Below are 17694 nucleotides of genomic sequence, written 5' to 3' on the forward strand. Positions count from 1 at the left end.
TGTGTGTGTGTGTGTGTGTGTGTGTGTGTGTGTGTGTGTGTGTGAGTGTGTGTGTGTGTGTGAGTGTGTGTGAGTGTGTGTGTGTGAGTGAGAGTCTGTGTGTGTGTGTGTGTGTGTGTGTTTGTGTGTGAGGAACGCGCATGCGCATAAACTGCTTCCTGGTAAGGAATAAACGCATCAGAGATGGAAAAACCCTGAACTCCTCCAGAACACTTGTCTGCACAGAATCATCACGCCCTGCACGAAAACACTTTATAATTCCGCTCCGAGGGAAATATCAATATAGTGTCTGTCTCTCAGAGACGTAAACACTAAGAAAACAACATTATATATAAGTACATGAACAATATTAGGTATATAAGGACGATTTGGGTGAAGTTAAGTTATAGCGTGTGAGTTATGTTTATTAAATAAAGTTGAGCACACTTTACAGAGGATATCCGGAGAAATATACTTTCGTTAGAACCTTATATTTAATCTAATATTTATTCATTAATAACTTTTTTTTAAACTTTTTTTTATTTATTGAGAACACAGTATACAAATACAAGCGTCTCTTTTAGAAGAAATCTAAGAAAAAATAAATCAACAATAAATAACTTAAGTATAAAAAATTTAGAAAAAAGAAAAACGAGATTCATCAGTCATTTTTATTTATTGATGCTTGAACAAATACATAACAAAGCTGCCAAAAATATATAAAAAAATAAACATGAACTATTCTTGTACATATAAAACCACCAGATAAATACAAATAAAACAAGTAAATGCAACAATGTTAAATCTCAATAACTTAAATATATGAAATAAGAGCACAGTTTTTACAGCTTTTTTGTTTGTACTCTCCTTCATGGTGCTAATTATCTAATTCCTTAAATACCACAGAAAGAAGGTTTCTGATTGATTGCTGAATTTACAACGATGAATATGAAACTTAACAAGTATAATCAAGAGATTGATAATAATTTTAGTAATATATAGTAAAAAAATTCCACTGCAAAGGAACATCATGAATCACACAATACAAAAATACCATTCGACCGGCCCACACAGGGGCGGGGCTTCTGAGGGTCCTGCGCTCTGATTGGCTGAGGGCGGTCTCCGCTGGCCCCACTGCGTTTATATAGCCAATCAGCGCGCAGCAGCGGGTAGTGTCTCAGCAGCAGCGAGCGCACGAGGCTCTCTTTGGTGGAAGATCGCGAGCCAGCGCCAGCGTCCAGCTTTCGTTCAGAGTCATGGAGGAGTCGAGCAGCTGACGGTTCCTTCAACCTTCTCTTTTCACGCTTTCCTTCGTACGGTCATCGATCCATTGTTGGTGTTATTAACGACTTTTCCCACATTGACGCGCGTCTGACTCGGTTTGAGGATGAAGTTCATCATCGGGATTGGAGGGTGAGTGAGCGAGCGAGCGCGTGCAGGCCGCGTGGAGAAGAAAATCTCCATAGTAACAGTATTTCAAACTAACGGCCAGAGTGACGGTTAGCGCGATGTTTAAACGGCGGGAGGGGGTTTAGGCGGGAATGTTTCAACAGATTTTTGAAGCGGGCTTTTTTTTAAAGTTTTTTTTAGAATAATTACAATTATGTAATAGTAACCGAAATTTTGGCGGACGCCACGGTTATCGTGGAAAGTTTATTGCTTTATTTACTACTTGTTTATTCCATTGTGAGCGTGTAATGTGCCTTAAAGGTACAGTTCACCCAAAAATTAAGATTGTCAATAATAGCTACGTTTCCATCCAAAGATTCGAATTAAACTTATGCGCATAACTACTATCACATAAAACGTATTCGAATAAAGCACCGTTTCCATCCAACGAGTCGGAAGAGAACAAAATCGTCACTTCCTGGTAAACTGTGGCACTAAATATCACTAAGAATATAGGAGAAGCCACTGAATATAATAATTTTCATATATGATATAAATTACTTGCACTTCAGAGCGAGCAGACGAAACAATATATGCTGTCAATTCTTTCGGAGACGGATGCTGCTGTTTTGGAACGTAGAAATACTTTGACGACAGACTTTGCTCAGGAATTTCATAATGACCAAAACAACATATATAGAGATATAGATAGGCCAAAGTCACATGACTTTTTCGATGCGCATGGAGGAATTTATTCGGTAACTGTTTCCATCGTAGTTTATGCAAATTTTTTTTTGTTAGCGGATAAAAAGTTTATCCTACTCAAATGTGCGCATACGGTTTTTTACGCGCATTTGTAGAATTTATGCGCATCTTGGCGTTTCCATCTAGCGGTTTTTTTTTTTATGCGATATTCCAAAATGCGCATAAAAATAGGTGGATGGAAACGCAGCTAATAGCTATGTTCCCATCACCCTGCTAAGCAAAGTCAGAATAAAAAGTTTCTGTATAACTGTCTTACTCGACCGCGTTCCCAAACAGCAGCATCCGCCTCCGAAAGCAATGACCACATTTATTGTTTCGTCTGAGACACGAGTAATTCATCCTATATAAAAATTATTATATACAGTGGCTTCTCCCAATTTTCTTAGTGATATTTAGTTTATCAGGAAGTGACGATTTTGTTCTTTTTGACTCGTTGGATGTAAACGGTGCTTATTCGCAAATGTTTTATGCGACAATTTAAATTTTGCGCATTAGATAAATTCACAATTTTGGATGCAAACCCAGCTATTGACTCTCCCTCAAGTCTTTCCAAACCTGCACAAGTTTATTTCTATTACTGAACGCAAACAAAGTTATTTAAAGAACGAAGTTGACGGTAGCCATTGACTTCCATAGTATTTGCTCCCATACTATGGAAGTCAGTGGCTACCGTCAACGTGTTGGTGAGTAAATGTTGATCATTTTTGGGTGTACTTTTGCTTTAAGGTGTGGCACCTTATGTCTTATGTCATTGGCACCTAAATAACATGATACACGTTTAAAATAAACCCGTAACACGTGTGTTTCCGCACCACAGGGTCACGAACGGTGGCAAAACAACACTGACGGACCGACTGATCAAGAACCTGCCCAACTGCTGTGTGGTGCATCAGGATGACTTCTTCAAGGTCAGTATAATCAGAAAGCAGAGCTTGGCATTGATCACACACAGAGGTCAGAGGTTAAGAGTGTAGCGGTGGGAGGGTCAGTGTTCTGGAGTGCGTCTCATTGGTGTATGTTTCAGCCCCAAGATGAGATTGAAGTTGATGAAGATGGCTTTAAGCAGTATGATGGTAAGCGGGCTCTTATCCAGGGGTTGGTGCGTGTGTTTTTGCATGTCTGGCGATCCGCACCGTGTCCTTGCGCTCACTGGTGCGTGTTTCCCTCCGCAGTCATCAGCGCTCTGGACATGGACGCCATGATGAGCACCATCCACGCCTGGCAGCACAACCCCGTCAAGTTCGAACGATCCCACGGTGTCAACAACTCGCTGGACTCGGAGATGCTTCCGCGCGCTCCGGACGAAGGTGTTCACATCCTGATCGTGGAGGGGTTTCTGCTCTACACCTACGGGTGAGCGACGCATGCACGCTAGTGTTGGGCTATATGCTCAATTATCATATTGTCCTATCGTTAGCCTGTGCGATCGCCGATACATGATATTATCATGCTGATTTATTTAATTATTCACTTAAGGTCCTTGCACACAATTTTTTAATGTTTGCTACAGATGCGAAAACACTGAAAATCGAACCTGGCCTGGATTTTTTATGACGAATGAAAGTTTCGGAGGCAGTGTGTAAACGTGATTGACACAACGCGAGGTCATATTTTTTAAACATATTAAACGCCTCTGATTGGCCATTGCGTTCATAAACTCAACGGAATCGTGTGTGATTGGTTATAATGCGCAACACTGTAAAAACACAGAAAAATGGAACAAATAAGCCGTAATACTATCGTCTATCAGCACAACCGTAATACACGCGTGTTCGATTGACGCTTTTACTGAACACTGTTTTCTTTTGCGCAGACCGTTGATCGATGTGTTCAACCAACGATACTTCATTTCCATTCCATACGAAGAGTGCAAAAAGAGGAGGAGGTGAGTGACGTCTGGCGGAGCGGATGAAGGTCCAGCATGCACCTGATCTCACTGTATCTGTGTTTCAGTTCAAGGAACTATTCCGTGCCGGACCCACCCGGTCTGTTCGACGGACACGTGTGGCCCATGTATGTCAAACACACTAAGATCATGGAAGACTCCGGGGTTGATGTCGGTAAGCGTTGAATCTCGTTGGAAGTCTGTGCAAAGTTCGCATTACCAGTAACGCATGTTATGTAATCAGATTACTTTTTTCAAGTGACTAGTAAAGCTAGGCGTTAGTTTTTGATTTACAAGAAAATATAGTTACTTTTTCAAATAATTAACGCCAGTTACTTTGTTTCCATGTATTGACTGACAGCTCTGGTGTTGCCATGGTGACAGAAATCAGGAGTAAGTGCAGAGCGTTGTGTGTGAACATGATCTTACTGTAGTTCTAGACTAAATATCAACATGTTTACGCATCTCGCTGCACAAAAACAGCTTCAGCATTCCTCAAAATCAATAAAAACAGTCAAATGCAAACTCCGGATATGACGCAAACCTGCACTAATTAAATATGTGAAATAACACCGATATCGTTTATTTATTTCATTCCATTTTAGTAATTCAACCATACTAATAGAGCGGCACTGAGACTCTGCTTGTGTTTGTGTTGCAGTGCAACTAGATGGAGCCATGTCCAAGGAACAGCTGTACAACATTGTGTACGGAAACATTCTGAACCGCATCCAGAACAATCTGCCCTGAACAAAGGTGTGCACTCGGCCTTCTGATGTCCGGTGTGTCGTTCATTCTCAGTCGTGTTCCTGATCGTCTGCTGTCTGTGTTGCAGATCTGTTGATCGGCTTCTGGAGGAAGCAGCTTCGCATCGCCTCCTGCGTTTGCTCCGGCCCCGACAGCGTCTGCATAGCTGTTGCTTTTATGTCACCTTTTATATCCTCTGTATTTATTGCTTCTCCAGCTGTTATAAGGCTGCGTCTGTATCAACATCAGGATGATGGAGAATGTTCTGAGCATGGTTGCAGCTACAAGCACAAGCAAATAAAATGAAACTCCTGCGACACGTTTGTTGTTGTTGTTGTTTCCCTGAGCGTGATTGATGGGAATAGAGGAAGACTGATGATTAAAGGGTTCATTCATTCTAAAATTAAAGTCATTCCAAATCTCTGCTTCTTCAGTGGAGATGTTCATCTGCTCTTCGTTGTATAATAAATGCAAACGTTGACCAGATGCATCATGAAAGAATCAAAATCAACCACGCAAGTCATATAAGCAGTTCAGTCTACCAATTATTTCTGGACTGTATGCCAAAGCAAATTATTTCCACCCCTCATCAAACACTCAGGCATATACCAGTACATCTGTGACCCTGCAGCACAAAAGCAGTGTTAAGTCGCTGGGGTATATTTGTAGCAATAGCCAACAATACATTGTATGGGTCAAAATTATACATTTTTCTTTTATGCCAAAAATCATTAGGATATTAAGTAAAGATCATGTTCCATGAAGATATTTTGTAAATGTCCTACCGTAAATATATCAAAACTTAATTGTTGATTAGTAATATGCATTGCTAAGAGCTTAATTTGGACAACTGTAAAATGATTTTCTCAATATTTAGATTTTTTTGCACCCTCAGATTCCAGATTTTCAAATATTGTCCTATCCTAACAAACCATACATCAATGGAAAGATTATTTATTCAGCTTTCAGATGATGCATACATCTCAGTTTCACAAAATTGACCCTTATCTACACATATTTCATACACAGTGAGTCATGGATCACATTCTCAGTTTACTGTGTTTCGGGAGACGGTCCTGTCTGTGTTTATGTGGGGCAGCGAGAGCAGACCTGTCATTATGGTTTCCGTCATATTTCTTTTCTTAAACACATCCTGTCAGACGCTCGCCACTAAATACTGTCCTGCGTCAGTGCAGCTGCTGTCATCTCACGCCTCAGACGTCTTGTGTAACGGTGCGAGGAGCTGATTAACCTCAGGAGAACATCTCACCGCACCGGACTGGCCTTTAGGAAGATGATCTTCACACAGCAGCTTCAGGCCTGTGATCTTAAAGGGGTAGTTCACACAAAAACTAACATTTGCTGGGAATTTACTCACCCTCGGGTCGAGATGTAGGTGACTTTTGTTCTTCAGTAGAACAGTAAAGACGATTTTCAGCTGAAACCGTGGATTCATAAAACAAGTCAATGGCTACCGTCACTTTGAGAGTCAAAAACTCACATCAGGCAACACACAATGAATCTCCGTGTCTCCTGACGATATACTGAGGTCTTATGAAGCGAAATGATCAGTCTGTGCAAGAAACTGAACATCATTTACAGCATTATTACTGTAATCCAGAGCCTCAGGCAAACAGTCCGGAGTGATGTCCGGTTCGCAAACGAATCATTCTTTTGAATCGGACTGAAGCGTCTGAATCAGATCACAGCTCGAGCAGCTCAGATCTACAGTCACTCGATTAAACTCACTTTCAGATGTCTGACAGTCACTGTGACTGGAAATGAGCCGAAATATGATCCTGTGATGAATGAACTGATTCAGCTCCAGTTCCTCCAAGAGTCACTGAACTGAGGAATCAGTTCGACTCAGAGCGATGAGCCGCTGATATGAGCACGAGTGAACAAATGAAGGTTTTTATGGTTTCTCATGGAGTTAATGAAGACAAGTTTATTCGCTTTAGACATGTAAAACATCCACTTTTCACAACATTAGTTGGTGTTTTAATAATAGAATCACGTAAACGTTACATCATTGCCTGATTATGTAAACAAACTAGTGAACAGAACCAGTTCACTGAATCAAACTGTCCAAAAGAATCAGTTCACAGAAAATAATCAATTTCACCATTAGCCTGAGGCTCTGGATTACAGTAATAATGCTGTAAATGATGTTCAGTTTCTTGCACAGACTGATCGTTTCGCTTCATAAGACCTCAGTATATCGTCAGGAGACACGGGTGTTAATTGTGTGTTGCCTGATGTGAGTTTTTGACTCTCAAAGTGACGGTAGCCATTGACTTGTGTTTAACGAGTCACCAAGATTCACAGATTCAGCTGGAAATCTTCTTCACTGTTCTACTGAAGAACAAAAGTCGCCTACATCTCGGATGTTACACAATCGCTAGCCTCGTTTTCATAGCGTCTGAAATGGATTCTTTGGCTGAACTCAGTGTTTTAGAAATGTAGGTTCGAGTTGTGTTTGTGATTCGGTCAGTGAGCGCTTGAACGGTCATCATGAAGCCACTGAGATGAGTGTGTCTGAAGAATGTACTGTTCATAAACCCAAAATAGAGCGAAAACAACTCTGTTCTGACCCCAAACCCACTGACCACATTCACCTAACGCTTTATTTGTGTTCGCTGCAGACGTGATTCATTACATCAAGTGTCTAACAAATCACTTTTTTTACTTTACTTATAGCCTTTATGTATAATGCATTATATCTTTTCATAACCAAAGTTAATATTTGAAGGCTTGTTTGGCATGTTTTAATGCATTGTGCTTTCTAAAGGTATTGAATAGCTACGCATTATAACGGTTGCTACAAATATTCATAAGGTCATACAATGCATTATAAGGTGCATTACAGGGCATATTTAATGCATTAAAACTACTTTTATTATGCATTATATGTAAGCACTTTTAGTGCTAATTTGTCAGGAAAATTAATGCATAAATTAAACTTAATTATGAGCTAAAGTGGATAAATGCCTATAATAAATATTGAAAATGATGGCTTTAAATTATATTGTTAAATGGCAACCCTAGTGAAACATACATATACTTAAATGTATTTGAAATACATTTATTTCATGCTAAGTATACTATAAATAAATTTTTATATTTATGTACTTAATGTCCTGCGATTGTACTTTTAGTACACTAAACTGGTTTACTTAAAGTCTGCTAAATTGGAACAACTGATTTTGTGCTTAATGCACTTTAATTGTGCGGAATTCAAGAGATACTTAGTATATTTGTGTATATTTGATTGTGCTAAAGTAAAACTATTGCAAGTATTCTTCAGGTACACTTTAAATATTTTGCATTTAAAGTTCCAATCCATGTCTTCAACACCAAACTTTACAGTTTTATTCTATACTCTGAAGATTTGATCATATTTCATTCACACTGACTTAACATTCCCTTTCCGGCTGGAAGAGACGGTCTGACGAATAAACAGAGGTGTGGCTGTGGTTCAGGGTTAAGGGCACAAACAAGACAATAAATGCAGCCATCTGTCTGCAGAAACCTGTCTCATTCTCTTCAGCTGTTACTAGCACGCTTTGGCTTTCTGGTTTAATCAAATGCTGCCGTAATGTTTCTGCTGCAAACCCACATTTCTACATTTACTTTACAGTGAAACCGCTGCTTTTTTCAGTGCAGCACATATGCATTGGTTTCCTCTGGCCTCATGATAAATGAAGGCAGAGACAGACGAGATGAGGTGACCAGAATCCCGGCCCACAGACACAAACACAACACAGACTCAGACACAACACAGACTCAGACACAACACAGACTCAGACACAACACAGACACAGACACAACACAGACACAACACAGAGACAGACACAGAGACAGACACAGAGACAGACACAGACACGACACAGACACAGAGACAGACACAGACACAGAGACACAACACAGAGACAGACACAGACTCAGACACAGAGACAGACACAGACACAGAGACACAGACACAGACTCAGACACAGACACAGACACAGAGACAGACACAGAGACGGACACAGACACAGAGACACAGAGACAGACACAGACTCAGACACAGACACAGAGACACAGACACAGAGACAGACACAGAGACACAGACACAACACAGAGACAGACACAGACACAGACTCAGACACAGACACAGAGACAGACACAGACACAGAGACACAGACACAACACAGAGACAGACAGACACAGACACAGACTCAGACACAGAGACACAGACACAACACAGAGACGGACACAGACACAGACTCAGACTCAGACACAGACACAGACACAGACACAGAGACAGAGACGGACACGGACACGGACACGGACACGACACAGACACAGACACAGACAGACACAGACACAGACACAGACACAAACACAAACACAACACAGTACTCTGCGTTACGGTAAAACCCTGGTGTTCTTTGAAGTACCTTGGAAAAGTGTTATTTTAGTCACATTTAGATACTATTATTGTCTTATTAGCATTTAGAATCATTGTAATTTTAAAGTTTTAGTAAATTTGTTATGTGTTTTTGTCATTTTTGTTAGTTTTTTTTTTAATAATTTGAATAATTTGAATAAATTTTTATTTCAGTTTTAGTTATTTTAGCTGTAGTCAAGGTAAACAAAATTTTTATTAGGTAAATTAATTTTAATTTTATTTTTTTTATTTACTTCGTTCAACATTTTTTTTTAAATTTAATGTTCAATTTATTTAAAGTAATGATTTATTTTTTTGGTTTTAGTTTTAGTTAACTATAATAATCCTGCCTTGGAATACCAAGTAAATATCATGATGCATGAATATAATAATCTTTATAAAGCGGATAGTTCCGGTGCTTGATTCTGATTGGCTGAGCCGCGTTCGAAGCTGTTGTAAATGACTCTACAAAGTAACATACTCCTTTGTTTACGTTTGTCTGTTGCTCGGCAACCACTTTGTAGCAACCACAACTGTTTCTGAGGAGCTACATTGTTTGGTGGAAGAATACTGTTTTTATTAATATCATTACACTTTATTTGCTCCGTTTTATTTTGTGAACCTTACTACGTGTATGGAATAACCGTTTTATAAAAGCAATAATCCCCGTGAAGTTCGCGTCGTACCTAACAACGCCCCTTAGCTGTTATAAATTCACTGTAAACCACGGCTTCTCGAGGCTTATTGCTTTATTCTGTAACATTATAGCGTTCAAACACTAGGTCATGGGTTCGATTCCCAGGTTATGCATGAGCTGATCAGATGTTTGCCTTCAATGCAAGTTGCATTGCTTAGAAACATCTGCCAAATGCACACAGCCATGACTAAAACGCCTAAATGTCCAGGTTTTGGCTTTGTTTTCCTGATGTAATGACTGAAAGTAGTTTGACCAATAGCGTGTAGGCATCGCACACAATCAACCAATCGCGGCATACGAGGCGGCATCAGTGCAACGCAAATATGCACGAATGTAATGCACGAGGACAGTAGAGAGAAACGAGGTCATAGGTCAGCCTGGTCTTGTAGAGGTCAGAGGTCGTTGCTGTAGTGACCGTGATGTTTTGGTTGTAGTTCAGTAGCGCTTTGCTGTGTTTGAAGGCTTTCTTTCAGGCAGCAGATGTTTCTTTGGTTGAGCAGTCTATATTTGGGTTTGGTGTAATACACAAACTCCTGTTGTTCCACCCAGTTCCAGAGCAATTACAGAGCAGAACCACAGCGTCTCGCCAGCCTGACCTGCTGACCGCAGCTATGAGAGCAGACAGACCTCCTCCACATGTGCTCAGCGTCTGTGGGCTTGTTTTTCTCCTTCAGGCCCAAACTGCTAAATCCAGACGCCCGGAAACCAGGCCTGTCTGTCTGTGTCTGTGCATGAACACACGCCTGCGCTTAACAAAACAGTTATACCGCGGTACCTGCCACATGACACAGCCGTGACACACAGGGTCAATCCCATGATGCTCTGCTGCCCCCTAGAGGTCAGAGCTCAAACTGAAGCATTGCCCTGTGAATGATTACATTTTTCTTGTACAAAATAATAAAATACTTGCTATATTTTTCATGACTGTAAAGTTTTGGATTAATGCATTATGTACTCTGCCTTTATTATTTTTGTATGATGTTGTAGTTTTTGTCCTAATATAAAAAAGCACTCAAAATAAATCCCATTAATAAATATTATGATGCTGATTAAGTTCATAAGCTTTCAATATTAATGTTTTATCACTAACACTTTACAATAAGGAGGACTCATTAACATGAACTAACAAAAAGCAATGCATTATTTACAGTATTTATTAATCTTTTGTTAATGTTAGCTAATAAAATGCATTTGTTGAGGTTAATGTTAGTTCAGAGTGCATTAACTAAAGTTAATAAATGAAGAGTTCATTTGCAAAAACAGGTAACTCCGTTTTTAACAATTTTAAAAATCATGTTTTTTTTATTGTGCATTTTAATTAATCTCAATCAAACTGCAGTTGGGTTATTTTGATTAGGTAAATACTAGCTAACAAACACAATAAAAACATGATAATATAATAAAAAATGATTTTTGAAAATGAAAAAAAAAAACGAGTTAATAATAATAAATAAAAAAAAAGTGTTAAAAAAATAATAAAAAAAAAGTGATGTTTTTGCAAATAAAGTCTTCAAATATAACTTCATTTTAATGGTATGTTGAAACTAACATTCACTAAGATTAATAAATGCTGATGGAGTATTGTTTAATGCAAATTAATATGAACTAATATTAACAAATGAATATTTACTGTAAAGTGTTACTGTTTTATCACATTTGTTTATATTAAAAGAGCTTCATATAAAGTAATATACACAAAAATGTAATAAAGTTTAGTGGAAGTCATTAAGAGTTTTAGCGGATTTTCTTTCACATGTAGAGAATATGAGGACACAAACACCTTCATTAGAGTTTTACTAATGTATTATTATTATTATTATTATTAATCTGGACAGAAATGCATGTGATGATGATGATGATGAAGAGTCATCAGAGCTTTGAGAGTCAAACATGAGAAACACACATCAGGTTTAATCCTGAAATCAGCAGAGTGTCTCTGAGTGTTTCACAGACGTCAGGGGCGGAGCAGTGTCTCTGAGGGGCGGAGTCTTGGGGCAGTGGGCGGGGCAGTGTGTATGAGGGGCGGAGTCTTGGGACAGTGGGCGGGGCCGTGTGTCTGAGAGGTGGAGTATTGTGGCCGTGGGCGGAGCCATGTCTATGAGGGGGTGGAGTCTCTGGCAGTGGGCGGAGCTGTGTCTATGAGGGGGTGGAGTCTCAGTGGGCTGAGCTGTGTCTATGAGGGGTGGAGTCTCAGGGCAGTGGTGTCTGAGCGCGCTCAGTGCGACTCGGCGTCGCTGCGTTTGGCGGGTTTGGCGACGAGACGTCTCTCTCGCTCCAGCTCTCTCTCTCTCTGCTGCTCGCGCTCCAGATCCTCCTTCTGCTTGTGCTGCTGCAGCTTCAGCGCTCGCTTCTACACAAACACCAACATACACTCACCATCTCTGCAGTGAATGGGTGCCGTCAGAATGAGAGTCCAAACAGCTGATAAAAACATCACAATAATCCACAAGTAATCCACAGCACTCCAGTCCATCAGTTAACATCTGGAGAAGACAAAAGCTGAAACAAATCCAACATCAAGACGTTTTTAACTAAAATACATAGAGTCCATAATCCATAATAACACTTCCTCCAGTGAAAAAGTGCATCTCCTGTTGTCTCTCACATCAAAATCCAGCCACATATGTGTTTAGAGCTGTTTAAACGCTGCTTGATCTGTACAGATTTCTCTCCTGATTCACACCAGAACACTTTTTCACTGGAGGAAGTGTTATTATGGATTATGGACTCAATGTATTTGAGTTAAAAACGTCTTAATGCTGGATGTGTTTCAGCTTTTGTCTTCTCCAGATGTTAACTGATGGACTGGAGGTGTGGATTACTCACTATCTCAGGATCATATATGATCAGTGTGGATCGTGAAGCTGTGGATCTGGTGTGAAGCTCAAACCTTCAGTCTGGTGGTCTTGTCGTGCAGAACGATCATTTCTCTGCGGATGTTCACCAGTTTGCTGTGATAAACTTTGGCCTCTGTGAACTGAAACACATGGGCTGTGAGTCTGACGAGGCTCTTACCATCAAACACACGACTGAAACTCACCAGCGCGTTCAGATCAATCGTGGCGTTGCACTCGCGGACCTTCGCCACTTCCTGATCCAGCGTCTCCAGCAGAATCACCTGGTTTTGTCTGGAAGAGAAAATAAGAGATCATTACAGTATTCTGAACCCAGTTTCTATTGCGAAACTCTTTTTTTCAGTCTGATCAGATAATAAGGCTCCTCTACTGAATACAGAACTTCTCTCTGCTCGTGTTTCATGAACCAAACCCAATGTGACCCAAAACATTAATGTCAAAAATCACAGACTTCCTGTCACACAGGAAATGTAAGGTGGAGTCGAGCACATTGCATTATGGGATGCAGTGTGATGTGCCAGACATACTTCAGCTCCTGCAGCACTCGCTTGGAGGAGCACAGCTCCGGCAGATAATGAGAGAGAAACCCGTCTGTTAGACGCTCGACCGTCTGGTCATCCACACACACCATGTCCTCCAACACACGGCACACTGCAAACACACACACACACAAATATAATAAGCCCATATATATATAAAATGACAGAATAAAGATACAGTTGTATATAAAATACATCAAATAGGGTAAATGATTAGTAAAGCTCAGAAACTATTCGTCTTGTAATTACAGGCTTGCTTCTGTCAACAAAACCATAAAGGCCTGTTTTTATTAGTAAACTGGCATTCATCAAAGTGATATTGGGTCAAATAATATCATAAAGAGCCAGAAGTGCAGCTCCTGATCACCTGTCTCCTCCTCATCTTCCTCCTCCTGTCTGTCCATCCTCCTCTTCCTCCTGACACACAAACGCTTTCAGGTTCTGTAGTGTTCTGTGCACACGAGCCTCGCTTTACTAGCGCCTGATCCGGATCCGGATCGATGTGAAACTGTTTCCAGGAGCAGCGGCACACAAACATCACGTGACCAGCGCTCATGTGACCCCGCATACTGCACGAGCGCGACGCACTGCCACTCTGAGAGCGCTTCCGCCGCAGGTCACGTGCCGCCGAGCGACGCATCCGATTGGACAAACGACTGTACACACGGCACACCTAATATAATATAATAAACATTATATCATGTAATATAATACAATATAATATAAAACTTTACTGTTAAGTTTTCTTGCACACACAACGATTTTTTTCTTGTTAAACGAAGCTTCCAGCAGTGTTATTTTAGAATCACTGAGATACTATTCAAGTTTTTGTTAATATTTTAAATTAGATTTTATTTTTATATTTTCTGCTTTCAGGTTAATTTTAGTGTTAGCAATTTTGTTGTGCGTTTTTGACATTAATATGTCTATATATGTATGTATATATAGAGAGAGAGAGAGAGAGACATTTTTAATACAGCTAGTTAAACTAAATTAGAATGCGTAATTTTGCTTTGAAAACTAACTGAAATGAAATAAGTTTCAGTTTTTTTATATTTTACGTTTTCGGTTAACATTTATACCATTTCAATTAATAAAACGCATTTTTTAGAATTTTACTTTGAATGAACTATAATAACCTTGCTTTCCAGCACACATAAACACAAACACAACCGCAAGATCCATAATAAAAAAATGAAGAATAAAATGCAAAAAGGCCGATAATATAATATAAATAATAGTTATTATCTTTTTTATTATTATGAATTTTTATATTTATAAACTATAGTTATATGTTAATTGTGTACATGACCGTGACGTTCTGAGGTGCGTCAGGCGGAAGTGCAGCAGATTTGGGAAGAGCGCAGAGTGGACACGCTACCGTTAAACACTCTCTCTCTCCCTCACACTCACACACACACACTCCGAGATCCGCCTGAACACACACCGCGATGGACGGAACCAGCGAACGGCAGAGTTTCGGAAGGTTGGTGCTCGTTTATTCATAAACCGGAGTGCGTGTTTTCGTTGAGTTTTCAGTGTGAACGGAACGGACTGACCGCTAGCGCGACTGACAACGCGTCCAGATCCGCATCAGCGCGACTAGCGACCATCAGTCGCGTGGAGCTGTGTCACGTGACCCAGCCAGGTGTGTGCGCTGTGTTTCAGGTAACCTGGAGTGTTGATGCTGTAGGGTCACTAGAGCTCCTCGCAGATGTCTGGCTCGGGGCTGATGGGTCGCGTGAGGTCGGCGTTCCGCAGGCAGCCGGACAGCTGGCACCTGAGCGACGCGGCGGCCTTCGACTTCTCCGACGATCTGGAGGACGACGAGCCGCCCAGGTTCAGCCAGCTGAAGGTGGTGGTGTCTGGAGAAGCGGACGAGATTCCTGTGGCTTCACGCAACGGCGCAGCGGTCAGCACACTGCTGGTGGACGACGACGACTCTCTGCTGGGCTCCTCGTCCAGTCTGGGGAGCCCTGGGGCCACACTGGACCCCTGCGACGGATGCCGCAGGAACAGAGAGCTCGACAAGCGCAGGAGGGTGATGAGGAAGCTGGGCGTCGCTGCGCTGCTCTACTTCCTGTTCATGGTGGGCGAGCTGATCGGTGAGCGCCGGCGCATCCGTCGGTCTGTTGTCACTAGTTTCCATAACCCTGCAAATTTCGCAAATTGAAAATACAACTAATGGAAACGCGTCAATTTCGCAAAAACACCCATATATCGCAAAATAAGTTTTTACGCTCGCATGAGGTGGTTTTGCAGCAGCACTAGCCAAAGTCCGTCAAAATCCCACAGAAATCCGTCACCATGACTTATAGCGAGAGGAAAAAGTACTTTTAAAGCCCCAAGTATACTTAGTTTTTGTACGCTAACGCTAGAATTGAAAATACGCCTAAACGCGTCAATTTCGCAAAAACACCCATATATCGCAAAAAAGTTTTTACGCTCGCATGAGGTGGTTTTGCGGGCAATTCGAAAAAGGAATATTTCGCAAAACCGCAATGGAAACGGTTTTTCGCATTTACAGGTCACATGATGTACGTAAAAAGTCATGTGATCATTCTTCAATGTGCTATAACCTCCAAGAAACACCTCACAAGTGGCCAGGCAGAATCCCACAGAAAATTACATTTTAGTCACATAACATCGGTTATCGGTTAAATACCGTCATTTCGCAATACTTTTTTATTGACGGTTATAAAATATCGCTAAAGTTTTGCACAAATCTGTTATGGAAACGTAGCTAGAGCTATGTTTCCATCCTCCTATTTTTATGCGCATTTTGGGATATCGCATAAAAATTGCTAGATGGAATCACCAAGATGCGAATAAAATCTAAAAATACACATTAAAGACGTATGCGCTCAACTAAGTAGGATAGAAAGCATGCGAATAAACCGTGATGGAAACACTTTTACTGCAGCAAATTAAATTTTTCTTAGCGCAAGTTAATCAGGAAGCGACAATTTTGTTATCTTCAACTCACTGGATGGAAACGGTGCTTTATTCGCAATTTATTCCAATTTTGCGCATAAATTTAATTGATAAATTCGGATGGAAACAGCTAGTGCTCTCCAGTGTTGGGCTCGTTACTCAAAAAATTAAATTTATTACTCTTTACTAGTTACTCCTTTCAAAAGTAATATTATTACTTATTACGTTCTGGCAAAAGTAATTAGTTACACTACTAGTTATATTACTTTTCCTTCACGCCCCACAGAAGTTGTGTATCTTACCCAAAAAAATCTTCTCAAATGTTACTAACAATATATTTCTGCCTCATCGCAGTCAGAAGTGATTACAAACACTCAGTGGTGACTTAAGTGTTATATTAACCTCATTAATTGTCATGTGTAGCTTGAAGCTAATTGTAGCTATAATATCTCTGTTACCCATATACGATTATATTTCAAGATTTATTTTATCAAAAGAAATAACATACATTTGTAAGAAAATGTTTCGTTTTCTAAAAAGATTTTTAAATATAGTGATACAATTTATATCGGGATCAAAGGGATGAGGGTAAGCCGTGTAACGCCAGAGTAAAGTAATGCCACAACTTGCACAGCAGTGTTCAGATCATCTTTTCTTCTTACAAAATCAACGTAATGGCAATATTTCCATCCGCTGAATGTAAGCTTTTCCAAGCCTCCCTGCTGCTCTGGTGACTTCATGTGGTCATGAGTCGTGAAAATTATGAAAATAAATCTAGGAATTATTAGATTGTTGGACTTGAAGTCAGTAGGCGTTAAGGCATCAGAAGTAACTAAGTAAAAGCTGTTTTATGGATGGTAACTGTAATATTATTACTGAAATCTTATTAGTAATTAGTTACACTACTAGTTACTGCACAAAGGAATATTATTGCTGTAACTAGTTACAGCTGAAAGCTCTCTGTCTTTCAGGTGGATACGTGGCCAACAGTCTGGCCATCATGACGGATGCGCTGCACATGCTGACGGACCTCATCGGGATCATGGTGTCGCTGCTGGCGCTCTGGCTCTCAGCCAAACCTCCCTCCTACAGATTCACCTTCGGCCTCCACCGGCTCGGTAAGCGTCTCGTCTCGTCTCGCTGCGTCTCTGTGGCGTGTGTGACGTCTCACCGGTGTCTCTGTGTGTGTTCAGAGGTTCTGTCCGCAGGAATCAGCGTGCTGCTGATCTATATTCTGACCGGTGTGCTGCTGAACGAGGCTGTGCAGAGAACCGTCCATCAGGACTTCAACATCGACGGAGACGTGATGCTGATCACAGCCGCGGTGGGCGTCGCCGTCAACCTGCTGTGAGTCCCACACACACACACACACAGATACACACTCACACACGCACACACACACTCACGCACAGATACACAGACACACACACTCACACACACACACTCACACACACACACTCACACACACACAC

The 17694-nt window shown here is 40.7% G+C and overlaps 3 protein-coding genes across 3 annotated transcripts in view; 2 read left to right on the forward strand and 1 right to left on the reverse strand.

The window, feature by feature from the left end:
• The first annotated feature begins 1146 nt into the window (after window positions 1-1146).
• mibp2 (muscle-specific beta 1 integrin binding protein 2) lies at window positions 1147-5082 on the forward strand. The gene is made up of 8 exons (XM_016488368.1): window positions 1147-1392; window positions 2951-3041; window positions 3158-3206; window positions 3306-3486; window positions 3947-4018; window positions 4087-4193; window positions 4680-4774; window positions 4854-5082. The coding sequence occupies exons 1-7, from the start codon at window positions 1367-1369 to the stop codon at window positions 4766-4768; spliced, it is 615 nt and encodes a 204-aa protein (XP_016343854.1). The 5' UTR covers window positions 1147-1366; the 3' UTR covers window positions 4769-4774; window positions 4854-5082.
• Window positions 5083-11988: 6906 nt separating this feature from the next.
• Window positions 11989-13879, reverse strand: bloc1s6 (biogenesis of lysosomal organelles complex-1, subunit 6, pallidin). The gene is made up of 5 exons (XM_016488370.1): window positions 13656-13879; window positions 13277-13400; window positions 12935-13022; window positions 12785-12871; window positions 11989-12244 (listed from the first exon to the last, which is right to left on the reverse strand). The coding sequence occupies exons 1-5, from the start codon at window positions 13690-13692 to the stop codon at window positions 12110-12112; spliced, it is 471 nt and encodes a 156-aa protein (XP_016343856.1). The 5' UTR covers window positions 13693-13879; the 3' UTR covers window positions 11989-12109.
• A 752-nt stretch (window positions 13880-14631) lies between these two features.
• slc30a4 (solute carrier family 30 member 4) overlaps window positions 14632-17694 on the forward strand; it is a 5894-nt gene continuing 2831 nt past the window's right edge. Inside the window, exons 1-4 of the mRNA XM_016488369.1 lie at window positions 14632-14774; window positions 14957-15393; window positions 17194-17340; window positions 17416-17569. Coding sequence (XP_016343855.1) covers window positions 15003-15393; window positions 17194-17340; window positions 17416-17569 — 692 coding nt within the window. The 5' untranslated portion in view covers window positions 14632-14774; window positions 14957-15002. The remainder of the gene's footprint in view (window positions 14775-14956; window positions 15394-17193; window positions 17341-17415; window positions 17570-17694) is intronic.

This window comes from Sinocyclocheilus anshuiensis, unplaced genomic scaffold, assembly GCF_001515605.1.
Source record: "Sinocyclocheilus anshuiensis isolate Anshui unplaced genomic scaffold, SAMN03320099.WGS_v1.1 scaffold1705, whole genome shotgun sequence".
Taxonomy (NCBI): Eukaryota; Metazoa; Chordata; class Actinopteri; order Cypriniformes; family Cyprinidae; genus Sinocyclocheilus; species Sinocyclocheilus anshuiensis.